Source organism: Gavia stellata, chromosome 36 (assembly GCF_030936135.1).
Source record: "Gavia stellata isolate bGavSte3 chromosome 36, bGavSte3.hap2, whole genome shotgun sequence".
NCBI lineage: Eukaryota > Metazoa > Chordata > Aves > Gaviiformes > Gaviidae > Gavia > Gavia stellata.
Genome location: NC_082629.1, coordinates 803395 through 820758, shown reverse-complemented (window position 1 = coordinate 820758; position 17364 = coordinate 803395). Strand labels below are relative to the sequence as shown.

The window sequence follows — 17364 nt, the reverse complement described above, 5'->3', positions numbered from 1 at the left end:
GGCAAGCCCTCTTCAACGGCAGGGCGTGTTCCTCGCAGTGCCCACCCGCGTGTTGGGGTATACCCAGGCCCCATCCTGATGCTTTCCCAACCTATCTAGCAGGGTGGTCTGAGCCGGACAGGGACTGAGCTGTGCCCCGCTTTGTGTCTCGACAGCTGCTGTGAACCCGTGCACCTCCCCGCGGGTGCCCCAGACCGCCCCCATGGACCTGCGTATCGGGCAGCGCGTCGTCAAGCCCGGCTCTGACACCACCTTGCTGGCCCTGAAGCACACGCAGCAGCTGCAGCACCAGCTCTTCCTCGCCAGCCTGCACCAGCAGCAAGTGGAGCAGCTCACCCACCAGCACGTGAGGGTACGGGCACGCCGCGGTGCAGGGGGGGACCCGCACCCACTTTTGGTAGCAGCTGGGTGAGGACTGGGCACTTGGAAAAATTAATTTATTCCCTAAAGCACGTAGCTTATGGTGCCATGCGTGCCTGCCAGCTGTGCCCTACGTCAGGGCTGGCTTTATCCGAGCTCCCATCTCTGGCACGGATTAAGAGGAAGAGGCTGGAAATCCCAACACCAAAATAACCTTCCCAGGTGAATTCCTGCTTTTCCCTGAGCTGGAGAGTCTGTAGTGCATTTTAGCCAGCCTGGAGACCTCTCTGACGCAAGGAGGCCGGTTAAGGAGTCAGGTGGGGGGGTTTCGTGTCTTACTTTCAGGCCAAATCTCCATCCTGCCAAGGCCAGCGGGAGGGCTGGGGCCTCCTGGGATGTGCGAAGCAGGGAAGTGTTTTCAGCTGCATACCATGTGTGCTGAGCGAGGAGCCAGAGCGACTGGACAGGATGCCTGGTGTCTGTGAGCTGCCACTCCGCTTGGCCACCGCTGGTTCTCTGCCCTAAAGGCACAGCTTACTCACTTTACAAGCTGATTTGCTTTTCTGGGAAGTCTTCACTGAAATTCTCTAGTGTCACCCGGAATAGCACCCCTGCCCTGCGCAGCCTCTGCTGCCAGACTCTGCATTGTCACAAAATTACAGCAAGATTTAGCTTGGATGGTTCCTCTGGAGGCCCCTGTTGAGAGCAGGGCCAACTTCAGAGGTAAGGCAGGATGCGGAGGATGACGTCCAGGCGAATTGTGACCATCTCTAAACACAGAGATCCCCCCCCGCCTGTCCCAGTCGCAGGAGTGCACTGTGCTTATGGCAGGAATCAGTTCCATATATCCAGATGGGATTTCCCTCGTGGCACATCCGTCCCGTTGCTGCTCATCCTTCTGCTGCGCTCCTCAGAGGACCCTGGCTCCATCTACTCTGTAACCCCCTTTGGGTGGTGGTAGATGCGGTTTACCCCCTCTCCTCTGGACTAAACAAGCCCAGCCTCATCCACTGCTCTCAGGTCCCATGTGCTCTGCCCCTGAGCACCAGCCCAGGTCTCGATGGTTGGCACAGGCTCACTGGTCCCAGTAACCTTGTCTGGAAGCCCTGGGGCAATCATGCTGAGGCTTTCTGGGAGAGGCTGAGCATCAGCTTGGTCCACACAAGGAGAGTTTGAGATGCTGCTGCTGCTATGACTGTTGGGTGCTTAGAGGCATTTCTGCAGACATGATGCTTTCTGACCTTCCTGTGTGATGGGATCATCTCTGAAAACCTCAGCTCTGGAAAACTCCAAGATCCAAACTTTTAAGACTAGTATAATAGTTTTTTTCTTTTTTCCCCTTTTTAGTCAGCTATGATTTCTATTTTTTGTTGTATTACAACATGCCCTAGCTACAGATATGTCAAAACACCATGAAAGGCAGCAAGTTGAAACAGACTGGTTTGAGTTTTACAACGTCCCTGGGGAGAGCGTCTCTGGAGACAAAGATGCATCCGGTTTGCTGTGATGAAAGAACTTAACACGTTCTTGTTGGCCAGGGCTGCCCGTCACATTTCCAAATACGACATAACAGACCCTTTCAGACATGCTCCATCGCCGTGTCGTCGTGCCTTGGGCTTGGGGAGGGTGTAAGAGGGCTTCGCCTGTGTTGGGCGAGGCAGGGGTCTCCTGGTACTGATGTCCCTCTCCTCTTGCAGGTGACCATGGAGTCTCCGCACCGCGAAGCCGAGCCTGGGCAACAGGAGCAGGAGCTGCGGCAGATCCTCAACAAGGACAAGAGCAAACGAAGTAAGAGCCTCCGTGCGTCTGCTGGCACGTGGCGCCGGGTGCCGCATCTGTGCCCAAGGAGCCATGTCCCCGAAACTGGGGGACTTGGCTCACAGAGGGAGTGAGATCAGAGTGGCTTTTAGAAGGGCACTCAGGAGGTGGTGCTGCCCTTACCCAGACCAAGCTCTGCCTTCTCTGGGTCTAAAGGCGTGTGATAGCATCCGCGCCACTGAGCATCGCTGTCCTGTGCATCAAACTGAGCCGTGCTCTGTGCCTGCCTGGGGCCAAGAGAACATCTCGGTGTCCGCGGGGAAGTCCGATACTTCTGAGCAACAAGAAGGGATGCCAGCAAGTTGCGCTTAGCAGCTGGGAAGAGATTTTTTTGGCCCTGGCCTGGCTGGTGTTTGTCCTTCATGTCCTTCCTAGCGATGCCAACCAGGTGGTCACAACAGATCTCCATGCTAACCTTGCGTCATGCCCTACGGCCACTGCAGGGGTGCTACCTGAGCTGACGGTGCTTGTGACTGCATGGGGCAAGGCATGAATTTGCCTCTTGAACTTGCAAGCCCCAGGCTGGAGCACCCGTGGCAGTGGGGAGAGGTTAGTGGGCCCCCCCATGCTGGGCAGAAAGGTTCGCAAACCCCATCCGGCTGCGATCTCCCTGCGCCATCTAGTGCCAGTCGCTGCAGGGAGCTGGCAGGGAGCTTGTTCCGAGCTTTTGGATGTGCAGAGCTCTGCATCGCAACCCAAAGATGCAGCTGCAGCATGCCTCGGATGCACTGCGCCCGTCCCAGTGTCCGTGAGCCTACTGTCCACCTGCCCGTCCGGTCTGAGCTCTGTCGAGATGCTGATATTTTCCCTTAGCTCCCACGTGGCTGCGGAGCGCAGGCTGCTCTGCTGCGATTCACAGGGTCGATGGGGCTAATTGCAATGCTCAAAATGCAGTGCCTGCCCTTTCCGTGCCATTCCTGAGCAAACAGCTCCTGCGAATGCGGTCAGCTCGGCATGGCTGACAGCGTGACAGCCTACACACAGCCCCTTTATGCAATCTGGGAGTTAATCATACAAATTAATTAATTAACTTGTGCTTGGAGGTGCCAAATGCTGGCACAGAAGCGTGGAGCATCCCCGTTGTAACCACAGAGCGTTCCTGCTAGAACAGACGGATGGGGATATGGCCTGGCATGGGTAGGAGCATGGGAACGGGCCCTAGTCCGAGATGGGAAGCCACATGGGAGGCTCACGGCAGCCGTGGACTGGCAATTGCAGCACCCTGCAGCAAGTCAGACCTCTGCGGGCGGGTGTTTCACCACCGCGGTGGAGCCAGGTGTTGAACGTGGGTCGCTGCTGTTTGTTTGCCAGCGGGTTGTGGTAAGTCTCATGCTCTTCTGGAAGAGCGCAGCTCCATCAAGAGAATCAGGAGCCTCAAAGCCATCCCCCGAACTGTGTGGAGGTGCTTTCTTTTTCTTGCTGTCTCTCAAACAAGCTGTCCCTGTTTTGGGGGGCAGAGTATGGCTGCGTGGGGGGCTGAGGTGCAGGACAGGCTGAGCTGTAAGCCATCAACTGGAAATAGTCAGCATGTAACAGAGGCTCAAAGAGCCCCAGGGCACAGTGTCTCTGGAGAGGCTTCAGAAGGATTCCGTGCACCCGTGGGAGTTTTGTCGCTGCTGTACGAGCCACGTTGTGCTTTCATGCCCTCTTTATTCTGTGGGTGTCAGCTTATACCTGCTCTCTCTGGCTGGGATGAAGCAGGCAGATCTGCAGCTGAGACTCGCCTCTGGCAACGCTCTGCCTCTCACCAGCTGCGCTCCCAATGCTCAGCGAGGCGTACGCAAAAAGATCAGGCTCCTGAGATGATGTGGGGGAGCTGAGGGTGGGACAGGGTGGGACAGGGATCCGGGAAACTCCGGTTGCCCCAGCTGGCCTTTCCCTGAGCCAGCCTTGACCGGAGAACTGCACCAAGCATCTCCGCGGGGTTTTCTCAGGGTCCGTGTGCTTGTAGGGGGTGTCCAGTTGTCCTGGCACTGCTTGTGGAGCCATGGGGCCACGCTCATGTCTGCAGGGGTCCTTTAAAGTGCTCTGTGTCAGCTCTCAGCCCTGTGTGGTCACTGCTGGACTTTCTGCAGGTGCCGTCGCCAGCACAGTGGTGAAGCAGAAGCTGGCTGAGGTCATCCTGAAGAAGCAGCAGGCAGCTTTGGAGAGGACCAGCAACCCCAACCCTTCAGCCATGCCATACAGGTAAAACAAGGGCATCCTCTGGGCTGCCCCGAGCAGGACATCTGCTCAGGACCCAAAAAGGTGGCTGTTTATCTTGGGCAAGATCTTGCCGTTATCTACTGCTTCGTGGTCTTTAGAGATATCGTTTAGCTAGTGTCTGTTGGGGTGAGGTAGCTTGGTTCTGTGTTAAGTTCTTGCAGGAGGTGGATGAAGCTCCCACATTGTTTTCCCTGACCTTGTTGGACTTTGATGACTTTTCCCACTCCTGACCCAAAAAGTGCTGTCAGACTTCTTGCCTTTTGTCGCAAGACAAGGCAAAACCAGCGGCTGTATCCCTTCTATAGGTGCTTTTAGCGGACAGGACATGCCTTTCTGGCCACTGGCAGAAGAGCTAGCACACGCTCAGGAAAGGCAATGCCCCATGGGCCACCCTTGCGTTGGAGGGCGTAGCATGGGTGGCACGTGGCTGCCAACTGGGAAAGGTCTCTAACAAGGTGGCTTCTCCCCATAGGTCTCTGGAGCCTCTGGACCCCGAGGGCCCTTCCCCTCCTGTGCTCAGCACCTTCCTGCCCCCTGTCCCGAGCACTTCTCTTGACCCCCCAGAGCATTTTCCGCTGCGGAAGACAGGTAAGGCCTTGGCGATAATGCCATCTCCCTCCCGCCGTGATACCCTCGCAGCCCGCTTGCAGGGGACAGCCGGAGCCGAGAAGTGGGGTGGCCTGGCCCCACAAAGCCAGTCCAGCTTCTCCCCCGTCAGCAGTGGGGCTGGGAATAACCATCTTGTCTGCTCGCAGCGTCTGAGCCCAACCTAAAGGTGCGTTGCAAGCCCAGGAAGTGCCTTGATCGACGCAAGAACCCCCTGACGCGGAAGGAGAGCGCTCCCCCCTCGCTGAAGAGGCGGCCGCCTGAGGCGATCGGTGAGGGCTTTGCCTGGACGGTGATACTTTGGGGTTTGGAGAGACCTTGGGGCCAGGCTGGAGCAGCTACGGTCTGCCCAGGATCCTGTACCACATCTGCTTGGGGGTCATGTTTCCGGGGCTTGGCATGTTATTTGTGCCCTCCTCCGGGCACAGCCCGTGGAGGGAGCTCTCTGCCATGATGGTGCAGGGATAGATGAGCCAGGAAAGGATGTTGCTGCAGCTGTATGCTGCTGCTTTTCGGGCCCAGGATGGACCTACAAGGCTGAAAAGGTCCAAGGCCCTGAGCAAATGTGGCTGGTCAGGATTCCCCACCGTGGTGTGGTGCCTCCCACGCTGGCAGGGCAGCTCCGTCTCCACTGTGCCAAAGGGAGATTTGGCCCTCGGAGGGCGGTGGGCAGCTATTAGAGGGAGGGAGGGCTATGAAGGGCTGGGGCAGGGGCTGTGCAGCCCTTGTCTGGGCGCTTGTGCCCATCACCCCTATTTCTCTTCCTTGTGCAGACTCCTCCCCGAGCAGTAGCAGCACCCCTGTGTCCGGCTGCAGCTCTCCCAATGACAGCCTCCCCGCCGAGCACGGAGCCCTCCCCGCTGCCTCCGGCATGGCCCACGAGGTGAGCTCCGACGGCCTTGCAGCCAGAGGTCTTGCAGGTTGGGGCTTCCTGACCCTAGGGTTGGGTGCCCTCATCTCCCACTCCCATCCTAGGCTCAGGCAAAGGTAGCATCCCCCCCCGGGGACCCCAGCCCTGAACCCCGCTGCCCAGGAACTGCCCTTAGCCCTGCTCTCCCTGCACAGTGGGATCTCCTGTCCAGCCCAGCGCTGGACCCGACACACTGCCTTCCTTTGCAGTGTGCATTTCTTGTCTCCTAGTATATGTGCTCTCCCCACTGGGCCCCAATGCTCCTTGCCCTGGCCCGAGGCGTTCCTCCAGGCAGCTGGGGCTCAGCCACCCTCTTCTGCTGCCCGCGCCCAAGCTGCTTGTCCCACGCCGAGCTCTGCTGCTGCCAGAGCAGGAGACTAATGAATTCTGTTTGGTGCAGACGCCCCTGGCCCAGCGCCTGATGATGCAGGAGAGCTCACTGGCCCAGTTTGCCCTGCAGAGTGCAGCCTCCCTTCCCGCCATCACGCTGGGATTGCCGGCTACCACTAGCGCCAGGGTAGGTAGCCAGGTTGTAGGCAGGCCCAGAACTGGGCAGAGGGTCCCTCTGGGGCAGGGAAAGCCCTTTTCTTTGGGCCTGGGGTTCCTGGGGTAATGCCAGGCGTGCGCTGGCTCTGAGTATTCACAGGCGCTGCCTGTGGGCATGGTGAGGATATGCCATCCCCTCCCCGTGCTGTGTCCCGGTGGGATGCTAACCCAGTCCTCCTCCTCTCTGCAGGGAGAGGCAGATCGCCGCCCCCTCTCCAGCCTGGCACACCGGGTGCCTGTGCTGAACGGGCCTGTCCTCACGGGCACACACTCGCCCATGTTCATACCAGCTGGCTTGGAGCAGCACGAGGCTGGGAGCCCCTTATCTCCTCGGCTCCAGCCCGTCATCATCCTCGAGCCCTCAGTCACCCACACTCCGCTGGTGGCAGGTAAGTGTCGAGCTCGGTGACAGGCACTGAGGCTGTGCCAGTGCTGGCAGGGCTCAGCGTGGAGCTTCGCTCGGGGCAGGCAGGTTTTTTGGGTGCCGGGAAAGCCCAGCAGCCTTGATTTTTCCATTGCTTTTCTGTGAGCTGAGGCCAAGGGAATGGAAGATGTTGACCCTGGTTCTGGCTAGCCAGCAAGCATGTCCTTCCCATGGATGAAACCAGAGTTCTGCACGCACCACAGCCTCGACAATGCAGAGAGAGCCGTAGCTTTGGCTCTTCCCTCCAGCTGCCCCTTGCCCAGCCCAAGCTGGGCTGGTGTGGAGCTGTTCACCTTTCCTGCAACGCAGGAGCCCCCCTCCAAGGGGTCTTTCCTCCCTCTTTCTAAGCTCTTGTGCCAGAAGGCTTCACTAGAGACGCTCCATTGAGCAAGGCAGCTCAGACCTCTTGGCTGTGTCTCTAGCTGCCTTATTCCCCCCAGCCCCTCTAAGTAATCCTCTCTAATTGTAGCAGAAAGAGAACCAGCTCCTTTGTGCTGGTTCCTGGCTCCCTCTCTCCCTGCCCTGTGATACCTGCAGTGAAGGAAACCTCTCCCATTGAGGATGAAGCTGAAGGGGGGACTGAGATGACTGAGGTCAGCCAGATCCTGTCCCCAGACCCATGGGCTGTGTGATGCCGAAGCGATGGGGACAGAAGGAGGGGAGCCATAAAGACACAACCCATCCATCCTAGCCTACCAGATACTGGGCTCCGGGGCTGGATCAGTGTCATTTTTAGGGCTGTCTGGAGATAGTCTGCATAGGTACAGACAGCACTGCTGCTTGCCATGCCCAGCTCTGCAGGGTGTCACGTCTGCCCAGCGGACAGTGCCACTCCTCACCTCTCCTTCATCTCCCCTGCAGTGCCAGGTCTGGGAACGGTCCCCTTCTCCTTCGCCCCCTCACTCATCTCTGCAGAGCGCCTGTCGCTCCCAGGCCACCATAAACCGCTGGGCAGGACCCGCTCGGAGCCCCTGCCCCAGAACCCCAAGGCCATCCAGCAGCAACTGGTGTACCAGCAGCATCACACCCAGTTCCTGGAGAGACTCAAGCAGCAGACGCATCTGGGCAAGGTAAGTCATGGAGGCCCAGCCTGGGTGTGTAGGGGGCTAGAAGGGTACGAGATGGCATCCCTACCTGCTAGGCAGTGAGTACCGGACGTCCAGGGCCAAGCCCTAGCCAGGCATGTGAGATGCTGCCTTGCCCAGACTCGTGGCAGCAAGCTGAGGGTACCTGCTCAGCTTTCTTGGCCTGTCCTGTCCCCTGCCACCTCTCTGTGCTCATTCGTGACCCCTCCGGCTGCAGCGCATGGCTAAATCCAGCGAGAAGCCCCGTCTGCGGCAGATCCCCTCCTCAGAGGACATGGAGGCTGAGGGGACGCTCCCAGAGGCTGGGACTGAGAGCAGTGACCCGTCGAGGGCACGCGTGGAGCCCACACGGCCGGGGAGCAGTGTGAAGGAGCCCGAGAGGACGCAGAAGATGATGCAGCCTCAAGAGGAGCTTGTCCTACAGCAGGTACACAGGGTCTGGCAGGGATGGAAGAGCCCTGGGGAGGGGTCCAGGCTGCCACCCTGAAGCAGCCCTTTCCCTGCTGGGCGCAAGGAGCCCATGGGCAAAAGGGACATGCCTTCCCTGGCTACCCCAAGCCGCATGGAGCCCTCGAGGTGGTTTGAAGCCTTCATAACAGGCTCAGGAGTGAGCTGTAAGAGGTGAAGTTGCTAGCCTTGTCCCTCTCTCCAGTTGTGGCTTAATTGCTGCGAGCATTAGCCCTGAACAGGCAGCATGCAGAGATCCCTGCCCTGCAATTTGGAGCAATTCTTTTCTCCATCCCTTGGTGTCTCCCATTTGAGGCTTTACACAAACCCAGCAAAGCTGGTAGCGTCCTGAGCCTGGGAAGATTCCAATCAGACCCTGAGAGCCACCTCCGTAAAGGAGTGCTCTGTGGGTAAGGACACAGACACCACGTCTGTACCTTCCTCAAGCCCAGGGCAGTTCGCTAGGACAGGGACAAGAGCTGCAGCCACCCCCAGTGTCAGCAAGGCTGGGCATCGTCCCCAGATTGCTGGGCATCATCCTCCAAATTGCTGCGCCTTGCAGCGGGGCTGCCCACTGCTGCGGGGCTGAGCCAGCAGAGAGCAGCAGATGCTGCGTGATGAGTCCCAGCTCCCGCAAACCGGCTCCGAGCCCCCCAGCATGGAGGGGGCTGTTGTATCCAGGCCCTGGGAGGGTGCACGGTGCAGGGCTCCCTTCCCTGGGCCGGGTGATGCTGCTCTCACCGCCCTGGTGCCTTGCTCCAGATGCCGTGCTCACTGCCACCGCCTCTCTCCATCAGGCCTATCTCTGGGATTCCTACCAGCGCGTGCAGCAGCAGCTCCTCAAGCGGCAGCCCTTGGCTGACTCCCCCATGATCCCCACCATCCATGCGGGGCACAGGCCCCTCTCCAGGGCCCAGTCATCTCCTGCCACCGCGACCGTCTCCCTTCCTGCCCAGGACACGGCCTCCAAGACGCTCTCCCTGCCTGTGCAGGAGCAGCCAGCCAAGCCGCACTTCACAACAGGTACGGCCCAGCCCCTGTGCGGGGCTGTCACAGCTGGAGCAGCAGCTGGGGCTGGGGACAAGAGCTGGAGGGGAGGTGGGGATGCCCAGGGGCAGCTTGGCATCAGTCCCAGTCACTCCCAGACTCATAAATGCTTGGGAGTGCTCTGGCTGGCTCAAAAAGAGCAGAGCAAGCCATGAGGGGCCCCTTCTCCTTATCTAAGGCGGCTTTTCCAAGCAGGACTTGCCCATCTGGCCCCTTGACTGCCATCCTGGTCCAGCGATGCAGGCAAGGTTCAGCTCTCTTACATATCCAAGGCAGGATTTGCTTCAAGCATGTTGGAACAGAGGCTCCCATGGCTTGAGGGAGGCGTCTCAGCCAAACCAAATAGCTACAGGCATTTAGGGTCTCAGCCAGCCCCTGAAAAGGAGCTGAATTAGGGTCCACACCATCAGGCCTGGGTGTCCAGTCCAGCCTCGGGACAGCAGCTCTCCTTGTGCGTTGCAGGGCTGGTTTACGACTCGGTGATGCTCAAACATCAGTGTTCCTGTGGCGATAACAGCAACCACCCGGAGCACGCGGGCAGGATCCAGAGCATCTGGTCCCGTCTGCAGGAGAGAGGGCTGCGCAGCCAGTGCGAGGTGAGCGGCAGGGTGGGAGCCGGATGCCTGTCCGGGAGGGGGATGCTGGTACGAGCAGATCTCATGCTCATGGTGTGATAGGGTATCCTGCTCTCACCTCCATCCCTTTTGCTACCAGATCTTCTCAGCCTGTTGCCACCATTATCCAGGCAACAAAGACTTTGGGCGAGGGCTTGGACTTGTCTGTTGCTGGTAGTGCCAAGTCAGAGCGTGCTGGTCTGAGCATCTCCAGCTTCAGATGGCGGCAGCACTCTGCTCTGCTGGAAGATGGGTGTAGGGAGAGGTGTGATCCCTACGGAAACGGGGTGTTTTGCCAACTCGGGGAACATCAGTGTCAGTTCCAGTCTGTTAGAAACCTTGCCCTGGTCTGGCTGGGCTGACTGGTCCACACAGGGCTTTTCAGCTGTAGGAAGGTGGTGCTGGCATTTCCTGCCTGATCTCTGCCTTCAAATGAGGGGTGCTCAAGTTCAAATCGAATGCAAGAAGCACAGCGCTCAGCCTTGCAGCTGCCTCCGCAGCTGAAGTGACACGAGGTGTGGCTGTACTTGGACAGCAGGACGTGCCACCTCCGCCCTCGGAGCCTGGTGTGCCTGGGTGGGAGAGCCCGCGTCTCCTACCTGGAGCAGCTTGTTCACAGCCCCTGTCTGCCACAGTGTCTGCGGGGACGCAAGGCCACCCTGGAAGAGCTGCAGTGCGTCCATACCGAGCGCCACGTCTTCCTCTACGGCACCAATCCCCTCAACCGCCTGAAACTGGACAACGGGAAGCTGGCAGGTGAGTCCACATTGACACCGCTCCCTCAGGCAGCCGTGTCCTCGCCTTCTGCCTGTCCCTGCCTGCACATCCACACCGGGTCTCGGAGCACCCTCAGCCATGGGGATCGCATCAAGCAGCTCCCCTGGAGGCTGGTCCTAATTCTGGCCAAGCAGCTGGGCCAAACCTTCCTCCTTGGTACCCCCACGCTGTGCACTCTGTCCCTCACCATTCCCCAGTTTCTCAGCTCTGAAGTCTTCACTGTCCCCTCTCTCTGCAGGGATCCTGTCGCAGCGGATGTTCGTCATGCTGCCCTGTGGAGGGGTGGGGGTAAGTGCTCGATATCTGCTCTGGATGGTTTTGGACGGGGTTGTTTGTTTCTTCTGTCCCCAGCAAGGGCCTCCTCATGGGCTTGAGTGGAGAGGCAGCTCCTAAAGCCTTTGGGCTGCCAGGGTTGGGTAGCCTGAGGTGGGAGCACTCCATCTGTGGGCATGATATCGTATCAGAGCTTCCCCCTGTCCTTGGGATGGTCCTAAGCATCCCACCCTTGAAAGGGGATCCTTTATGCCTCCTTACACTAAGGGGCTCAGGAACCAAAAGCCCCTCACAGTCGTTTCTAAGAGCTGGGGGCGTTAGAAGGGAGCGAGCTGGAGGGACGGCCAGGGGAAGCCGCAAGCCATGGTCTCCGTTGAGGGAGGGGAGCAGTGTCATGTGGCCAGCAGCTTGCCAATTCTCTCCAGACACTTCTGTGGCCTCTCCTTTCGCAGCTTGCCGTCCTGGTTTCTCTCCATTCATTGCGTTCTCCTCTCTTCCTCTCTCCCCCCTGTCTCTGTCCTTCTCTCTCTCTTTCAGGAAGGGTCTCACTCCATGCCTTCCTGCTGCCTCTTCTGGTTCTTCTCCTCTCCTTGCCCAGCTGCTGGGCACCAGCTCTTCTCAGCCCCGTTTGCATCTACTTTCCCTGCTCTGCTTCCCCCTCCCTGCCCTCCTCTCGCCCGTGCCCCGAAGGCGGGGGGGCTGGAGCTGCCCCTCTCCGTGGGCAGAGGGGAGCCTTTGAGTTGCACACATGGCGTTGATCAGAAGAGACTTGAGTTTTCCGGCTCTGGCTCGGCCCTTGACGTGATCCTGATCAAACCAAGATGTTTGGTTAAACAATAAAATAAGATAAAGAAGGTAACGAGCGTTTCCTCAGCCACTCCTTCCAGCCCCTGGGTGCAGGGTGAGATGCTCTGTGCGGAGCTCGGCTGGGGGCTGGGGCTGACGGGGCGGAGGAGCTGCCATCCTGGCCGGCTGCACCAGGGAGCCGCTGGGGAGCTTGCCCCATTGCCTGCGAGGTGGTCCAGCTCCACGGTGCCTGGCCCTTCAGCCTGCACAGGACTTCAGCCCCCAGCCCCGAGCACGGCATCTGGCAGAGAGCATGGGTCCCGTGACTGAGATCTCCGCCGGTGCCTTGTCCCCGTCTGACTGATCCCCTTGCTTCCAGGTGGACAGTGATACCATCTGGAACGAGCTGCATTCCTCCAACGCTGCCCGCTGGGCCGCTGGCAGCGTCACTGAGCTGGCCTTCAAGGTGGCCACCAGGGAGCTGAAGGTAGGGTGCCTTCATGTGGAGGTCCCAGAGCTGTGCATCGCCCCATGGCCGGGCAAGAGAGGGGCTGGGGGGTCTCGCCAGCCAGCACCGGGTGCTGCCAGCCCCACGCTGCTGCGGGCTCCGTCCCCAGCTGTCCCTGTGTGGCAGGACCAGCCAGCCGGGGTGTGGAAGGGGTGCGTGATGCTGGGGGCAGCGGCTCTGATCACCTCGCCTTTGTTTTGTCCCCAGAACGGCTTTGCTGTGGTGCGGCCACCCGGACATCATGCAGATCCTTCCACCGCCATGTAAGGGCCCCTTCCCAAGCCCTGGGGCTTTGGGCTGCCATGTGGGAAGCCCCAAAACCCAGCTCCTTGGCTCAAAATCATGGATCGCTCCAGATTAACCTCCCCTGGGACCCATCCGTATCCAGGCAGGAGGGAGAGGGGAGGGAGAGCCCACCCTTTGGGGTGCACCTGAGCCAGGAGAAAAGGGTGCTCAGGAAGGGCCTGAGCATTAACCAGCTCTGACTCCCTCTTTGCAGGGGATTCTGCTTCTTTAACTCGGTGGCCATTGCCGCCAGGCAGCTGCAGCAGAAAGGGAAACTCAGCAAGATCCTCATTGTGGACTGGGTAAGTCCCCTCTCTCCCCCAGCATGTCCCTGCTCCTCCCCAGGACATCCCCAGGAGCGGGTGTCTGCACCTCCTCCCAGCTGTGGTTTGGAGCTAGACTGGAGAGCAACGAAACCTCCTCGTTCGGGGACGAGCTGCAGGAGCATGGCTGGGAACCCCCCAGCGTGTCAGGATGGGGGAGCAGGAGCAGATCCTGGGGATGGGGGACCAAGCCCTGGAGCAGCGTAGAGATCCAGTTGCTTTTAGCTGTGTTAGGCTATTGAGCCACCCTCAAGGCTGAAAAAAAGAGCACTCTCCCAATCTCTCTCTCCCTCTAGGATGTTCACCACGGCAATGGGACCCAGCAGATCTTCTACAGAGACCCTGACGTTCTCTACATCTCTTTGCATCGTCACGATGATGGCAACTTCTTCCCCGGTAGCGGGGCCGCTGATGAGGTAAAAAGCACCAGCAGGCTGCGAGGGCTGTGCAGCTCTGCCCGGGGACGGCAGCGCTGGTGCCGAAGGTGACAGCCAGCAGGACAGGGCACTGCCGGGTTTGAGCAGAGGGTAGTTTTGAGTCAGAGCCTTGCCCGTTGATGCCTGGTCCTGCCTGGTTCACCCAGCTGGCTGCAGAGCCGAGGCTTTGTCCCAGCCCGCAGCCAGCGGCACAGGGACGGTGACCGATGGCTGCAAGGCTCTGGGAAATGTCAGGAAAACACCACAGCTTCCGCTGCTCTTCAGCAAGCGTTGCAAACCCAGCCGGCTCCCATGGCCCTGATGCAGGGCAAGGGGTCCGGGACGCCCAGCCCTGCCTCCCCGGAGCCCAGCAGCGATGGAGTCTGCGCAGGGTGCTGCCCCAGCATCCCTGCAGGCCACATCCAGGCCTTCACTGCTGTCCTTGCTCTCTCACAGGTTGGTGCTGGCCCCGGCGAGGGATTTAACGTCAATGTAGCCTGGACTGGAGGGCTCGACCCCCCCATGGGTGACCCGGAGTATCTGGCTGCTTTCAGGTACTGTGCCTTGTGTTTCTGCTCATCTCCTCTTTCCCTCGGCATCAGGCTGAGCCAGCACTTAACCCCTCTTACTTGTTTTTTACCCACGCAGGACAGTGGTGATGCCAATTGCACACGAATTCTCCCCCGATGTGGTGCTGGTGTCGGCCGGCTTCGACGCGGCTGACGGCCACCCGCCACCCCTGGGCGGCTACAAAGTCTCCGCTAAATGTAAGGAGGTGGAAGCAGCGCCGCTGGCTCGGGTTGGGTTGTTCCCGCTGCCCACCCAGGCTGGGACCATGGCGTAGGGGTGACAGCTCTCCAGGGAGCTGGGGAAGATCTTTGGGGTTGTACCAGCCCATCAAGGGCCAGGGCCCCAGCGTTTCGGGCAGGGAGGCTGACAACCCCCCCTCGGGCTTCTCCTCCAGGCTTTGGCTACATGACAAAGCAGCTGATGAGCCTGGCTGGCGGAGCCATCGTCCTCGCGCTAGAAGGTGGCCATGACCTTACAGCCATCTGCGATGCATCCGAGGCCTGCGTGTCAGCCTTGCTGGGCAACGAGGTGAGAGCTGGGGGTCAGCGGGTCGTGGCGGTGGGGCTGTACTGATGCTGCGAGCCGAGCCCCGGGCACAGCTCCCTCCTCTTAACCCCCTGTGTCTTCCTTCGGCAGCTGGACCCTCTCCCAGAAGAAAGCATGAGGCAGAAACCAAACCCCAACGCTGTGCGCTCCTTGGAAACGGTGATCCAGGTCCAGAGTGAGTGTCCCAGGGCCGGGGGCTCAGTTAGTTAATGTGGAAGGGCCAAGCGTTAGTGTTTCCTCCCCTCTGCAGTAAACCCCATGACCTCCAAGGGGACACTTGACCTAAAAGACTTCAGTGGAGCCCTCCATCATCATCCTCCTCAAGGGAGGGGGATGCCCCACGTGCGCACTCGCTGCAAGGGAAGCCCGGAGACCTGGGGCGCCCCTATCCTGGCACCTCCTGATTTTTGCTTCTCCTGCAGGTAAATACTGGGTGGCCGTGCAGCGCTTTGCCTCCAAGCTGGGCTGCTCCTTCCTGGAGGCGCAGCACCACGAGACAGAAGAGGTGGAGACGGTTACAGCCTTGGCCTCCCTCTCGGTGGCCGTGATGGTGGAGAAGAGGTGATGCTCTTAATCGATCCTAGGAGATGTGGGTGCCCCTCACTCCTTGTGTGCCTGTCTCCAAGTCTTGGTGTCACGGGGGTGGCCCCAGAGAAAGGCCGTCTCACAGCCAAACGAGCTTCTGGGAGGTCAGAACTGTGCTGGCTTTAAACACGTCTTGAGGTGTGGGAGATGGAGATTACAGCCATCCTCCCCACCGAGAGCTCTGATCCTGTAACCCTCACATCCCGGGAGATTTGGCCTCAGCGTTCAGCATCAGTGGGTGGTGGGGCGAGGTCCTGAATCCATGGGTCGGGACCTGGATTGGCTTCTGGGAGATTCAGTGCTGGGCTCTTTCCAAACAAGATGAAAACAAGACCAAATCCTCTTTCCTTCCTTGGAGGCTGGAGGTGTGGGGGTTCATCCCCTCCTTTCAGCAGGGTCGTGTCCCCCCCCCCCCCCCCCAGCTTTTCTCATCCTCACCAGGACTCAGCCAGAGTCTACGTAGGTCTCGGTGAAGCGGGAAGCACTGGGAGGCTTGTTGTGTAGATGCTGGACTTGCCAGAATGCCCTTCGATGCTGAGAGGGATGTGTCGTGTCGCACAGGTCTCTTCCTCTTCTCATATATCCTGTTTCTCTTATTTCAGGCCACAAGATGAGCCGATGGAGGAAGAGGAGCCCATGAACCAGTGATGAGCGGTGACGTTCTCTGCTCCCCTGCTTCCAGGATGTGGCTGGACTCTTCTGAGCCCAGCGCTCGCTCTTCACTCCTGGCTTCCCATTTGCCACGTCATCCTCACTCCCCGAGTCATGGTCCTGAAATGGCGTGGACCTTTGGCTGCCGCCTCTGCAGGTCTTCCAGAAAAGGATGCTCCCGCAGCCACCTGGAAGATGTCCTCCTGCTCGGGACCGATGGAAAACCATAAACTCCCTCTGCACGGCGTGGCCTTGCAAACCTAGACCGTGCCTGCAATCAGTCCCCAACCTTTGGGACCTGAAACCCCTCTGGGGATATGCGTGAGAGGCCTCCACCCCTCTGGCTGTGGTGGCAGCCAGACGCAGACCTGCCCTTCTCCTGGGATCTTCCTCACCCTTGGGGAAGGGGTGGGTGTTGGGATGGATGTTGTGGCTGTGCTGCGGGTGGTTAGAGCCGCCTTCGGGACTGCACCCAGAGCTCCTCTCCGGCCGGGCAGCCATGCCTTTGAGAAGCAGCCCTGTGTTTTGCTTGGGAGGGACAGGCTCACTGTGTCTTCTCGCGAAGGCTTCCTGGCACCCCTTCCTCTGGTAGGGCACAAGGCGGGAGCGAGCGTGACAGTGACATGGGGTATGACCTCGTTCTGCACAAGAAGGGTTTGGGCAGCTGTGGGTGATGCGCCGATCGCCCTGCAGCCGGAGAAGAGCAAGGGCTGGAGTGTCTGCGGTGCCCAGGATCGCACCTGTGGGACATCCTAACCACTAACCAGAGCGTGAACCCTCTGGCGCTGGGGCTCTGATTTGCACTATGTACAATTGACGTGTGCTAATGTGAACCTTACGTACTCTTCTTTCCGTGGGAATTTGGGAACAAACACCTCTTCGTGTGGACGTTACCAAGGTGCCTTGAGCCCTTCTCAGCAACCCGCTGACCTGAGGATCTGTATCGATGTAGACCCCTGTAATCCCTAAAGCAGGGGCAGCCCAGCTGTCTTCCAGTCACCCCCTGAGCCCACCCTCCCTGCAGCTGCACCCCCAGCACCCCAACAGTCTCCTCTTCTCCGGCTGAGATCAGATCAAATCCTGTTGCCCTCTGCTTGGCCTCTGCTCCCCCAGGGATGCCCAGAGCCCCAGCAATACAGTGCCTGTCTCTCTCCAGGCTGTCTTGGGGTGACAGGGGCAGGGTCAGGCCCCCCAAAATGATGTGTCTGTCTAGATTTGTTGCCTTCCCATCTCATACTGCACCAGGGCATCGTGTGGCTCATCACCCTGAGAGCCTTCCCCGTGTCTTCCCTGTGTCTCAGGGTTTGCCCCACAAGGGCAGCTTCCCCGCTCGGACATCACCGTGCTGGGCTGCAGCGGGGTTTGGGGACAGCTGGGCTGGGACGGAGGGGATGGATGGGGTGCTGAGACCTGGCTGAGCTCGGGAGGGGGCCAGGCTCTGTCTGCAGGCACAGGGAGGAGATTTTGTAAAAAAAAAAAAAAAAAAAAAAAAAAAAAAAAAAGAAAGAAAAAAGGTAACAAAGAAGGAGGGAAAAAAAAAAGAAAAAAGGACCTTGGAAGAATAAAACCTTTCTGTGTCTCA

The 17364-nt window shown here is 59.3% G+C and overlaps 1 protein-coding gene across 1 annotated transcript; it reads left to right on the top strand.

Annotated features, from left to right (window-relative positions):
- The first annotated feature begins 180 nt into the window (after nucleotides 1-180).
- Nucleotides 181-17191, top strand: HDAC7 (histone deacetylase 7). The gene is made up of 24 exons (XM_059832860.1): nucleotides 181-352; nucleotides 2058-2148; nucleotides 4254-4365; nucleotides 4856-4971; nucleotides 5139-5267; nucleotides 5763-5872; nucleotides 6300-6416; nucleotides 6636-6834; nucleotides 7731-7939; nucleotides 8172-8381; nucleotides 9199-9424; nucleotides 9911-10044; nucleotides 10698-10818; nucleotides 11078-11127; nucleotides 12278-12385; nucleotides 12614-12669; nucleotides 12906-12993; nucleotides 13311-13430; nucleotides 13887-13984; nucleotides 14079-14197; nucleotides 14395-14528; nucleotides 14637-14721; nucleotides 14969-15107; nucleotides 15734-17191. The coding sequence occupies exons 1-24, from the start codon at nucleotides 203-205 to the stop codon at nucleotides 15777-15779; spliced, it is 2967 nt and encodes a 988-aa protein (XP_059688843.1). The 5' UTR covers nucleotides 181-202; the 3' UTR covers nucleotides 15780-17191.
- Nucleotides 17192-17364: the final 173 nt, after the last annotated feature.